General features: G+C 42.8%; 2 protein-coding genes across 4 annotated transcripts in view; both read left to right on the forward strand.

Moving 5' to 3' along the window:
* The window catches only part of LOC123758679 (uncharacterized), a 465,943-nt gene that overhangs the window by 214,381 nt on the left and 239,062 nt on the right, over positions 1–12,500 (forward strand). The window lies entirely within an intron of this gene.
* Positions 10,357–12,500, forward strand: part of LOC138370206 (uncharacterized) — a 4,582-nt gene continuing 2,438 nt past the window's right edge. Inside the window, exon 1 of the mRNA XM_069334201.1 lies at positions 10,357–10,440. Within this exon, the coding sequence (XP_069190302.1) occupies positions 10,357–10,440 (84 nt within the window). The remainder of the gene's footprint in view (positions 10,441–12,500) is intronic.

Below are 12,500 nucleotides of genomic sequence, written 5' to 3' on the forward strand. Positions count from 1 at the left end.
TCTCTCTCTCACCTCCATATTCTTCCTTCTCTGCTTCTCTCTTGCTCCATCCCTAATTTCCTCCGTAACTCTGGTAATAACGTTTACTCATTTCTCCTTCAGCCTCTCCATCATCCCCCCCTCCCCACCTTCTCCCCTCTCCCCACCTTCTCCCCTCTCCCCCTCTCCCCACCTCACCTAAGCGCCCCAGGAGCTGATATACCGGCAGGTTTTATAGGTAACAATGATAAGTGAATCCTGGAGGCAATATGGAGGGCGTGGCCAGGCTGTGGAGCCCTGGACACGCGGCTTTATGATTGATCCTCGCTAAAGAGGCTCTCTTCTTCCACCGTTCTTAGACGCTGAGGTTAAGTGAGTTCTCCTTGAGGCGAGGGTAGTGTTACTCTCTCCAAGCTTACGAGTCGAACGTTGATCAGACCACACACTAGAAGGTGAAGGGATGACGACGTTTTGGTCTGTCCTGGACCATTCTCGACTTGAGAATGGTCCAGGACGGACCGAAACGTCGTCGTCCCTTCGCCTTCTAGTGTGTGGTCTGGTCAATGTACTTAGTCACGTTATTGTGACTCATCGCCTGCTTAGGAGTCGGACCTTCGACCAGCTGATAACTACATCTCCCTCTCATTCTAAAATGGGGTCTTTGTGAGGGGACGAGGGGTGGTATGTGTGTGTGTATGTAAGAGTGTGTGTGTGTGTGTGTGTGTGTGTGTGTGTGTGTGTGTGTGTGTGTGTGTGTGTGTGTGTGTGTGTGTGTGTGTGTGTGTGTGTGTGTATGTGTGTGTGTGTATGTATGTAAGTGTGTGTGTGTGTGTGTGTCTGTGTATGTAAGTGTGTGTGTGTGTGTGTATGTGTGTATGTAAGTGTGTGTGTAATTACCTAAGTGTAATTACCTAAGTGTAGTTACAGGATGAGAGCTATGCTCGTGGTGTCCCGTCTTCCCAGCACTCTTTGTCATATAACGCTTTGAAACTACTGACGGTCTTGGCCTCCACCACCTTCTCACCTAACTTGTTCCAACCGTCTACCACTCTATTTGCGAAAGTGAATTTTCTTATATTTCTTCGGCATCTGTGTTTAGCTAGTTTATATCTATGACCGCTTGTTCTTGAAGTGCCAGGTCTCGGGAAATCTTCCCTATCGATTTTATCAATTCCTGTTACTATTTTATATGTAGTGATCATATCACCTCTTTTTCGTCTGTCTTCTAGTTTTGGCATATTTAATGCCTCTAACCTCTCCTCGTAGCTCTTGCCCTTCAGTTCTGGGAGCCACTTAGCAGCATGTCTTTGCACCTTTTCCAGTTTGTTGATGTGCTTCTTAAGATAAGGGCACCACACAACCGCTGCATATTCTAGCTTTGGCCTAATAAAAGTTGTGAACTATTTCTTTAGTATATCGCCATCAATGTATTTAAAAGCAATTCTGAAATCAGAAATCGTGGCATAGGCTCCTTGCACAATATTCTTTATGTGGTCCTCAGGTGATAGTTTTCTATCTAGAACCACCCCTAGATCTCTTTCTTTATCAGAATTCTTTAAAGATTTCTCACATAATATATAGGTTGTGTGGGGTCTATGTTCTCCTATTCCACATTCCATAACATGACATTTATTAACATTAAATTCCATTTGCCAAGTGGTGCTCCAGATACTTATTTTGTCCAGGTCATCTTGAAGGGCATGACAATCATCTAAGTTTCTTATCCTTCCTATTATCTTAGCATCATCAGCAAACATGTGACACTTGTGACATTTCTCCAGTCCGATACATTGCCTCTGATCACTGCCCTCATTTTTCTATCAGTCAGAAAATTTTTCATCCATGTTAGAAGCTTACCTGTCACTCCTCCAATATTTTCCAGTTTCCAGAACAACCTCTTATGTGGAACTCTGTCGAAAGCCTTTTTTTAGGTCCAGATAGATGCAGTCAACCCAACCAAATCTTTCCTGTAATATCTCTGTTGCTCGATCATAGAAACTGAGTAAATTCGATATACAGGATCTTCCAGATCGAAAACCATATTGTCTGTCTGATATTATATCATTTCTCTCCAGGTGTTCTACCCATTTAGTTTTAATTATTTTTTCCAATATTTTGACTATTACACTTGTGTGTGTATGTGTGTGTGTGTGTGTGTATGTGTGTGTGTGTGTGTGTGTGTGTGTGTGTGTGTGTGTGTGTGTGTGTGTGTGTGTGTGTGTGTGTGTGTGTGTGTTTTGTCTGATTAGCACAGTTAAAAATATTGTATTTTGACTTGTGTGCTCGTGAAATACGAGCACAAATATATAACAAAGGAAAAAGTAAATGTAGAATGTGTAAATTACCAGATACACGCTGATATATAATATATTTCTTAACTTAATTAAAAACCCCCAATTTGGTACACGAGCACCATAAAGAGAGTGTTTGGCGCCTTGTGGTCCGCTGGCCCGCAGAGTGGGAGTTACTCCTGCTACACAGCCTCCTCCCACGCCATCACCACTGCACAGCCTCCCCCCACGCCATCACCACTACACAGCCTCCTCCCACGCCATCACCACTGCACAGCCTCCTCCCACGCCATCACCACTACACAGCCTCCGCCCACGCCATCACCACTGCACACCAACTTGCAACACTCTTCACAGCCTCTTGTCTGCAGCCAGGCAGCTCCTGAGGCCATCATCCAGACGCCAACTACGCCGAAGCGCTGCGAAGTAGTTATGGAGCCGTATTCGGGGTTGTTAGGCAAGGTAGTTTGGGTTATGTTAGCGTGGTTCATCTCCCAAACAGCGCCATCCACTCTCGAAGTCCGCAGCATCTTCATAATTCCTTTCCTCTTCCTTCATACGCTCGACGGCTCCTCGAAGGTGCTCATGGAGTCATTATAGACTATGCAAGGTTACTGAATTTTCGTAGGTTCCTATGACTCATCTCCCAGGCTGTATCTCGCTGCTCCAGCATCCATCGCATCTCCTACCAATTTCCCCATCCTCTTCATCTCCCTCGAGACAGCATCTGCATTTATCTTCCGAGAGGTTGAGTGGAAGCAAGGCAACGACGTGAATTTTTCTGGGTTCTTGATACTATGTTTAGATGCTTTAAAGAAATGTTGCCCCTCGCTTGCTGGAGGTGATAGTTGGGGCATCTGGTAGGTGCAGCCAGTGTGTCTGTTGGTCTTAAACTATCTCTTGAGAGTCAGGGGAGAGATCTTAAGTGAGATGGTCTGTAAACATGGCAATAAAGTCGAACCACAAAGTATTTTAACATTTTCATCTGTGAGTGTGTGTGTGTATGATGTATAATAGATGTTGCGTCAGTGTATACGTGGTGTATAGTGCTCGCTGTCTCAGTGTCTGAGTATTCTGTGTGTTGTGGATGCTTCTTCAGTGTCTGTATATGTAGCGTAGAGTATCTGTGTATATGTGGCGTATCTGTGAATGTGTGGTGTATAATTGACGCTATATAAGTGTGCTATAGTAGGATATAAGTACCACAAGTACCCCCCCCCTACAAGTATCACCCCCCCCTACAAGTATCATCCCCCCCCCTCCATGTATCACCCCCCACTCCAAGTATCATCTCCCCCCCCCCCCTCCAAGTATCACCCCAGCAAGTGGCACTCGGTCCGAGTATCATAAAGATCTCACATTTGACACCTGTGAGAAAATTGAATTTAAAGACTAAATATCAATTAATATGTAAATTGGACTGTAAACCATTTACGGAGTTGTAGTCAGAATGAGGAGAGGCGGAGTGTTGATCACTGCCTTGTTTTATATCGTAGTGCGTGTGTGTGTGTGTGTGTGTGTGTGTGTGTGTGTGTGTGTGTGTGTGTGCGTGTGTGTGTGTGTGTGTGTGTGTGTGTGTGTGTGTGTGTGTGTGTGTGTGTGTGTGTGTGTGTGTGTGTGTGTGTGTGTGTGTGTGTGTGTGTGTGTGTGTGTGTGTGTGTGTATTCGCCTAGTTGTGCTTGGAGGGATTGAGCTCTGCTCTTTCGGCCCACCTCTCAACTGTTACTAAATACTAACTTTTTCACACACACACACACACACACACACACACACACACACACACACACACACACACACACACAGGAAGCAGCCCGTAACAGCTGTCTAACTCCCAGGTACATATTTCCTGCTAGGTAACAGGGGGTATCAGAGTGAAAGAAACTCTTGACTATTTTTGTTTCTCGCTGGCGCCGGGAATCGAACCCGAGCCACAGGATTACATGTTCAGCGTGCTGTCCACACGGCCACCGGTGTGTGTGTGTGTGTTTGTGTCTGTGTGTCTGTGTGTGTGTGTGTCTGTGTGTGTGTGTGTGTGTTTGTGTGCGCGAGAGTAAGTGAGTCCTTGCATATATATGTAATCTGAAATGATACATTTTTGTTCATTTTTTTGCCAGCTAACTTATGAAAACTTCGAGATTTCACTTGATATTTGAGGCTGTTGACGAGGATTCGAACCTGCGTTCAGTAGCATCCCAGACACTGCCTTAATCGACTGAGCTACGACAGGGTAAAATCCGAGGTTTGAATCCTCGTCACGGCCCTTTTGGATTTGTTCATTTGATGCATCACGTTAGTGTGATCTCTGTGTGTAACCAGGTTGTTGTTGTTGTTTAAGATTCGCTACTTGGAACAAAAAGTTCCAAGTAGCACGGGCTATGGTGAGCCCGTATTGGACTTATATTAACCACCCATTACCTAAATTTGCATATCATAATTTTTACAGCCTTGACGCGACAGTGCTAAGTCGATGAGGCTAATTTTATGTTCTCGCAGAGTAATCTGATTAAATCAACGTCATTAAATCCTAAACATATTAACGATTCATAATTCAATTTATGTTACTAATGAGTGACAACTTAAATGTACAAAATTCCTCTTAGAGTCTTTGCAAATCTTGTCATCTCTCCCGGCCAGGAAACTTGAAGCTAAGTTTGGCAATGTTGTGTTTTCTCTCAAGTTGTTAATATTTCACCTAACTTTAAATATTTAATGGGCTTTCCCAAGACTTCGGTTACAGGAAATACTTGATACTTCTTACTTTTCATTTATCTAAAAATTAGAATCTTAGATAAATATATATATATATATATATATATATATATATATATATATATATATATATATATATATATATATATATATATATATATATATATATATATATATATATATGTTGGCAGTTTGTTGTTGCCTTCAACCTCGTTCTAACAGTACTGGAAGTAATCGTATTAGCGTTTGCCTTTCCATTCGAGACTTTCGGTGCCGTGGAGGGGGGGGGGAGATCTGCTGCTTCTCCCATTGCATTAAATAGGCATCCTTGGGCAGCCATTCTCCGTGTCTACCCAGGTTCGAATCTTTGAAGGTTCAATGCTTTGATTGTTGTTTAAGTCTTTGGGACCATTGAAACCTCATCTCATACATGGGCTGGACGGTAGAGCGACGCTTCGTGCAAGTCGGGGTTCAATCCCCGACTGTACACGTGCTCGGGCACCATTCCTTCCCCCCGTCCCATCCCTGATCCTTATCCTGACTCCCTTCCAAGTGCTATATAGTCAGTGGCCTGGCTCTTTCTCCTCACGGGAGACATCTCCCGTCACGCAGGGTGCAGTCGCACCTCCACAGATCTCCAGTATCATCTACTGATACTGGTAATGGCTCAAAAGGGCCACCACTTACGGGCTATTCATGCTCGTGCCACCTTTTGGGTGGCTTAATCAATCAATCAATCTTTCTCCTCATAGCTCCCTTTCCTTGACACATGTAAGCTCAGTATGTTGAAGGATGAAGAACTGTACCCACCATGCCCCAGGAGGGCTGGCGGGTGTGGGTACCTCTCCACCTCCCCGGGTACCAAGAGTGGCTGGTATTCCCACCACAAACAAGATATCTTGTGTTATCATGCGGCGCAAAAAGTTATTCCTGCATTTTCCCAACAAATGGAAGCATTTGCGGAATTATTGGCTGACGGCTGTTGTGCCGCTTTGGGGAATTAGGAGGAATTATAGAGTGAGATTTGGAATGTTTTTGCCTCGTGTTGGTGCTTGAAGTCTGGCTGTAGGGTTTGTAGAGTCCGGTTAGGTCCTGTAGAGTCCCTGGCTCCTTTACCTGTGGTGGAGTGATAGGTGTGGGATCCAGTGTTGGAGTTGACATGATGGCATTGATCTTGGAGGATTGACTCTTGGAGGAGGGAGTGTTGGAGGAGTGGACGTGGGATTCGCAAGAGTGATATATGTGAATATTGAAGGAATGAGTATTGGGAAAGTCAGTTTTGGAAAGGTGGGGATGACATTCGACAGCTCTCTCTCTCTCTCTCTCTCTCTCTCTCTCTCTCTCTCTCTCTCTCTCTCTCTCTCTCTCTCTCTCTCTCTCTCTCTCTCTCTCTCTCTCTCTCAATGTACTTCATGTGTGTTAAGAATGTAACATTCTCGCTAACAGCTTCATATCGCCTCGCGCAGGTAAAGAATATAACTTTATTTAAGCTTTAAAAGAACTTCATAATTTTCAGGAGAGCATAAGTTCTTCCATAACATATTTCTTTTACAGGCTTAAAGTTTCCAACTAAAATATGGAATGTTCTGAACACCTGGACCTATGACACATGTCTGAACCCTTCAGACATGTGTCATACAGTGTGTGTCATGTAGTATGTGTGTGTCACATGGCATACAATGTCATGTGTCATACAGTGTCACATGTCCTGTAGTGTGTCACACGATGATAAATATTTGCAATATTATTCTTATCATATTTACTTTATCCGATTATTTTACTAACAGTTATCTATTGTTTTTATTATTAATGTTTATTAACAAAGTTAATAATATCACTTATTGAACAACATTCATATTTTTATGAAATTATTCCCAGTCGTCCAGATATACTTGAAAATATGTGGTATACACACTTCGAAGTGTATCTAGCTTCTTTGTGTATATACACGACGAGGTATACTTAGCTTCTAAGTGTATATACACTACAAGGTGTACCCAGCTTTTCAGTGTGTACAGAAGGAGTTTATTTTATTCGTGAACAACTTTTAGGACTAAGGTATACTTGGTGGTTGGTGAGTGAGCTATTGACAACCTGAATGGCTTGGTTATCTAATTAGTGTTCAAGAATATACTCAACACATTTCCATCGCTTCTAAGTCTCACAAGGCAGCCCAAACGCTTCTCCCAGACTCACAAATGCTTTACAAACATCCTTGACTGATTTGTGAGTCCCCCCTCACAATGTTATTACTCTCATTGACTGTTATTTTCACCGTGGGTATATTCCACTTATAATTGATGCAGAAATAGTGCTCTAATCAGCCTCTCCATTGATGCTTGCTTAATTAGTGAGCAAAAAAAGTGCACTTGTGGAGGTGGGAGTCGAACCTGAGATCAGACACTAACGACTCCATCGCCTTAGACTCGTCGTCTGAAGACAAGGGTTCGATTGAAACATCCTCGTCCCAAAACTGCTGTCATTTACTAAACATGTTCAGAATATTAATTTCGGTTATTGCTGTTTTACAGTTAACTTATCAACATTCCCTGCGTCCCCGTTAAGTTTTGTTATTTACAACATGTAAATGATTTACCAGTAACTACTTCTTTACCTATGTAAAATATTATGTAACCCTGGTAGTCCTGTGGTCCTGGGTTCGATCCCAGGCGCCGGCGAGAAACAATGGGCAGAGTTTCTTTCACCCTATGCCCCTGTTACCTAGCAGTAAAATAGGTACCTGGGTGTTAGTCAGCTGTCACGGGCTGCTTCCTGGGGGTGGAGGCCTGGTCGAGGACCGGGCCGTGGGGACACTAAAGCCCTGAAATCATCTCAAGATAACCTCAAGATAACCCTTAGAAACCTGTATATCCTTCACACATAACCAATATTTATGTGAAATCTGTTGTCATGTTAAATTTTTCTTACTGTCCAAATGTTCTTTCCTCGTGGCTATCTCGGTGTATCTCTCGGGTTCGAACCTACGTCCGAGATAATCCCAGACGCGCCTTAGTCCATTGCGCCACGACATGGTGAAAAGAATTGTAACCGGGAGTGCTGCTGCCCCTCACACGGATCCTGCAGCCTCTCCGAGACACAAACTGCGGAGTTTTTACACTATTTCAGGTTGCTCCGTCAACAGGTTGTTCTATCTCTTCGGTTTTATTTCAATACCTTCAGTGGCCTCATCACGGCATTTGGGGATTTGTTTGTAGTTGGTCTGTCTGTCACTCGTTTGTCCTGTTAGAGGGCCAGCGTGTCTGTTGCTCTCTCTCTGTCTCTCTCTCTCTGTCTCTCTCTCTCTCTCTCTCTCTCTCTCTCTCTCTCTCTCTCTCTCTCTCTCTCTCTCTCTCTCTCTCTCTCTCTCTCTCTCTCTCTCTCTCTCTCTGGCGTCACTGGAGCCTGAAGAAGAGAAAATGCTTAAGTTAACTCTTCATCCATGTTAGTTATCACCTCGTAACAAGTTAATAATATTCAAGTCTTAGTTGAGTCTTATAAGAGTGTCGGGGGATTGAACGTGTGTATGTGTGTGTGTGTGTGTGTGTGTGTGTGTGTGTGTGTGTGTGTGTGTGTGTGTGTGTGTGTGTGTGTGTGTGTGTGTGTGTGTGTGGGGTCGAGGGCCAGCAAGCCACCGACAACCTAGAATAAAAACACACAATTAGTATTCCAAACAGAATTTTTCACTTCTCTTCCCTTTGAAGTAAGTCAGTCCTTCCTTCGCTTACTACTGATAACGAGATGTGAGGTAGGGAAGATCTCCAGCAAGATGGTAGAGAGGCTAGATGGTAGAGAGGCAAGATGGTAGAGAGGCTAGATGGTAGAGTGGCAAGATGGTAGAGAGGCAAGATGGTAGAGAGGCAAGATGGTAGAGAGGCTAGATGGTAGAGAGGCTAGATGGTAGAGTGGCAAGATGGTAGAGAGGCAAGATGGTAGAGAGGCAAGATGGTAGAGAGGCTAGATGGTAGAGAGTCAAGATGGTAGAGAGGCTAGATGGTAGAGAGTCAAGATGGTAGAGAGGCTAGATGGTAGAGAGGCTAGATGGTAGAGAGTCAAGATGGTAGAGAGGCTAGATGGTAGAGAGGCAAGATGGTAGAGAGTCAAGATGGTAGAGAGTCAAGATGGTAGAGAGTCAAGATGGTAGAGAGGCTAGATGGTAGAGAGTCAAGATGGTAGAGAGGCTAGATGGTAGAGAGTCAAGATGGTAGAGAGGCAAGATGGTAGAGAGGTAAGATGGTAGAGAGGCAAGATGGTAGAGAGGCAAGATGGTAGAGAGTCAAGATGGTAGAGAGTCAAGATGGTAGAGAGGCAAGATGGTAGAGAGTCAAGATGGTAGAGAGGCTAGATGGTAGAGAGGCAAGATGGTAGAGAGTCAAGATGGTAGAGAGTCAAGATGGTAGAGAGGCAAGATGGTAGAGAGTCAAGATGGTAGAGAGGCTAGATGGTAGAGAGGCAAGATGGTAGAGAGTCAAGATGGTAGAGAGTCAAGATGGTAGAGAGGCAAGATGGTAGAGAGTCAAGATGGTAGAGAGGCTAGATGGTAGAGAGGCAAGATGGTAGAGAGTCAAGATGGTAGAGAGGCTAGATGGTAGAGAGGCAAGATGGTAGAGAGTCAAGATGGTAGAGAGTCAAGATGGTAGAGAGGCAAGATGGTAGAGAGTCAAGATGGTAGAGAGGCAAGATGGTAGAGAGGCAAGATGGTAGAGAGGTAAGATGGTAGAGAGGCAAGATGGTAGAGAGGCAAGATGGTAGAGAGTCAAGATGGTAGAGAGTCAAGATGGTAGAGAGGCAAGATGGTAGAGAGTCAAGATGGTAGAGAGGCTAGATGGTAGAGAGGCAAGATGGTAGAGAGTCAAGATGGTAGAGAGGCAAGATGGTAGAGAGGTAAGATGGTAGAGAGGCAAGATGGTAGAGAGGCAAGATGGTAGAGAGGCAAGATGGTAGAGAGGCAAGATGGTAGAGAGTCAAGATGGTAGAGAGGTAAGATGGTAGAGAGTCAAGATGGTAGAGAGGCAAGATGGTAGAGAGGCAAGATGGTAGAGAGGCAAGATGGTAGAGAGGCAAGATGGTAGAGAGGCAAGATGGTAGAGAGGCAAGATGGTAGAGAGGCAAGATGGTAGAGAGGCAAGATGGTAGAGAGGCTAGATGGTAGAGAGGCAAGATGGTAGAGAGGCAAGATGGTAGAGAGGCAAGATGGTAGAGAGGCTGGATGGTAGAGAGGCAAGATGGTAGAGAGGCTAGATGGTAGAGAGGCTAGATGGTAGAGAGGCTAGATGGTAGAGAGGTAAGATGGTAGAGAGGCTAGGTGGTAGATGAATATTATTAGAGAGATGCTTGAGAACACTGATGGAAGTGAGGGAAGGAAGATGGAGATGATGGGATGAGTAACCGTGATGATGGGGTGAGTAACCGTGATGATGGGATGAGTAATCGTGATGATGGTGTGAGTAACAGTGATGATGGGGTGAGTAACAGTGTGATACTAGAATGAGTAACAGTCTTATGTATTAGCAAGTTATGTATCCTTTGTAATACCAAGTTATGTATCTTATGCAGAACCAAGTTATGTATCCTTTGTAGTACCAAGTTATGTATCTTATGTATTGGCAAGTTATGTATCCTTTGTAATACCAAGTTATGTATCTTATGCAGAACCAAGTTATGTATCCTTTGTAGTACCAAGTTATGTATCTTATGTATTGGCAAGTTATGTATCCTTTGTAGTACCAAGTTATGTATCTTATGCAGAACCAAGTTATGTATCCTTTGTAGTACCAAGTTATGTATCTTATGCAGAACCAAGTTATGTATCCTTTGTAGTACCAAGTTATGTATCTTATGTATTGGCAAGTTATGTATCCTTTGTAGTACCAAGTTATGTATCTTATGCAGTACCAAGTTATGTATCCTTTGTAGTACCAAGTTATGTATCTTATGCAGTACCAAGTTATGTATCCTTTGTAGTACCAAGTTATGTATCTGTAATGTATCTCTGTTTTTGTAGTAATCTTGAATTAAATTTTCTATAACACTCTTTAGTTATTTTTCAACAGTTAACATTTCACAAATTTGACGATAGTTTATGGCTAGAAACATTACTCAGTTTTATTATAAATTTTCAACCCTTCTTTATTAGTGAACAGTAACCTTTATTAGTGTGTAGTAACATGTATTAGTGCTCACGAACCTTTATTAGTGAACAGTAACCTTTATTAGAGCGTAGTAACATGTATTAGTGCTCACGAACCTTTATTAGTGAACAGTAACCTTTATTAGAGCGTAGTAACATGTATTAGTGCTCACGAACCTTTATTAGTGAACAGTAACCTTTATTAGTGTGTAGTAACATGTATTAGTGCTCACGAACCTTTATTAGTGAACAGTAACCTTTATTAGTGTGTAGTAACATGTATTAGTGCTCACGAACCTTTATTAGTGAACAGTGAACTTTATTAGAGCGTAGTAACATGTATTAGTGCTCACGAACCTTTATTAGTGAACAGTAACCTTTATTAGTGTGTAGTAACATGTATTAGTGCTCACGAACCTTTATTAGTGAACAGTAACCTTTATTAGTGTGTAGTAACATGTATTAGTGCTCACGAACCTTTATTAGTGAACAGTGAACTTTATTAGAGCGTAGTAACATGTATTAGTGCTCACGAACCTTTATTAGTGAACAGTAACCTTTATTAGAGCGTAGTAACATGTATCAGTGCTCACGAACCTTTATTAGTGAACAGTGACCTTTATTAGTGTGTAGTAACATGTATTAGTGCTCACGAACCTTTATTAGTGAACAGTAACCTTTATTAGTGTGTAGTAACATGTATTAGTGCTCACGAACCATTATTAGTGAACAGTAACCTTTATTAGTGTGTAGTAACATGTATTAGTGCTCACGAACCTTTATTAGTGAACAGTAACCTTTATTAGTGTGTAGTAACATGTATTAGTGCTCACGAACCATTATTAGTGAACAGTAACCTTTATTAGTGTGTAGTAACATGTATTAGTGCTCACGAACCTTTATTAGTGAACAGTAACCTTTATTAGAGCGTAGTAACCATTATTAGTAACCTGGTCGTATGATTTATTGAATCAGTTTACTAAAGGGAGATTAGCCTCAGTTTCTTGTTTTATTGATGGTCTTATTCCTGTTTGGTTATGTCTTGGTTATGCCATCTTGGTTATTATCCTTCCATCTCACCTGTCCTCCCTATCCCAGAAGACATTAACCTTCCCTATCCCCACTAACAGTGTTTATCCTAACACCAGCATCCTGCTCTTCCTGTCCCAGCATCCTGCTCTTCCTGTCCCAGCATCCTGCTCTTCTGTCAAAGGTAATTTTATCTCCTGTTGTCTGTTATCCCATCCTGTAGCTTGTTATCCCATCCTGTTGCCTGTTATCCTAACCTTTTATCCCAACCTGTAGCCTGTTATCCCATCCTGTTGTCTGTTATCCCATTCTGTTGCTTGTTATCCCATCCTGTTGCATGTTATCCCATCCTGTAGCCTGCAATG

This window comes from Procambarus clarkii, chromosome 31 (assembly GCF_040958095.1).
Source record: "Procambarus clarkii isolate CNS0578487 chromosome 31, FALCON_Pclarkii_2.0, whole genome shotgun sequence".
Taxonomy (NCBI): domain Eukaryota; kingdom Metazoa; phylum Arthropoda; class Malacostraca; order Decapoda; family Cambaridae; genus Procambarus; species Procambarus clarkii.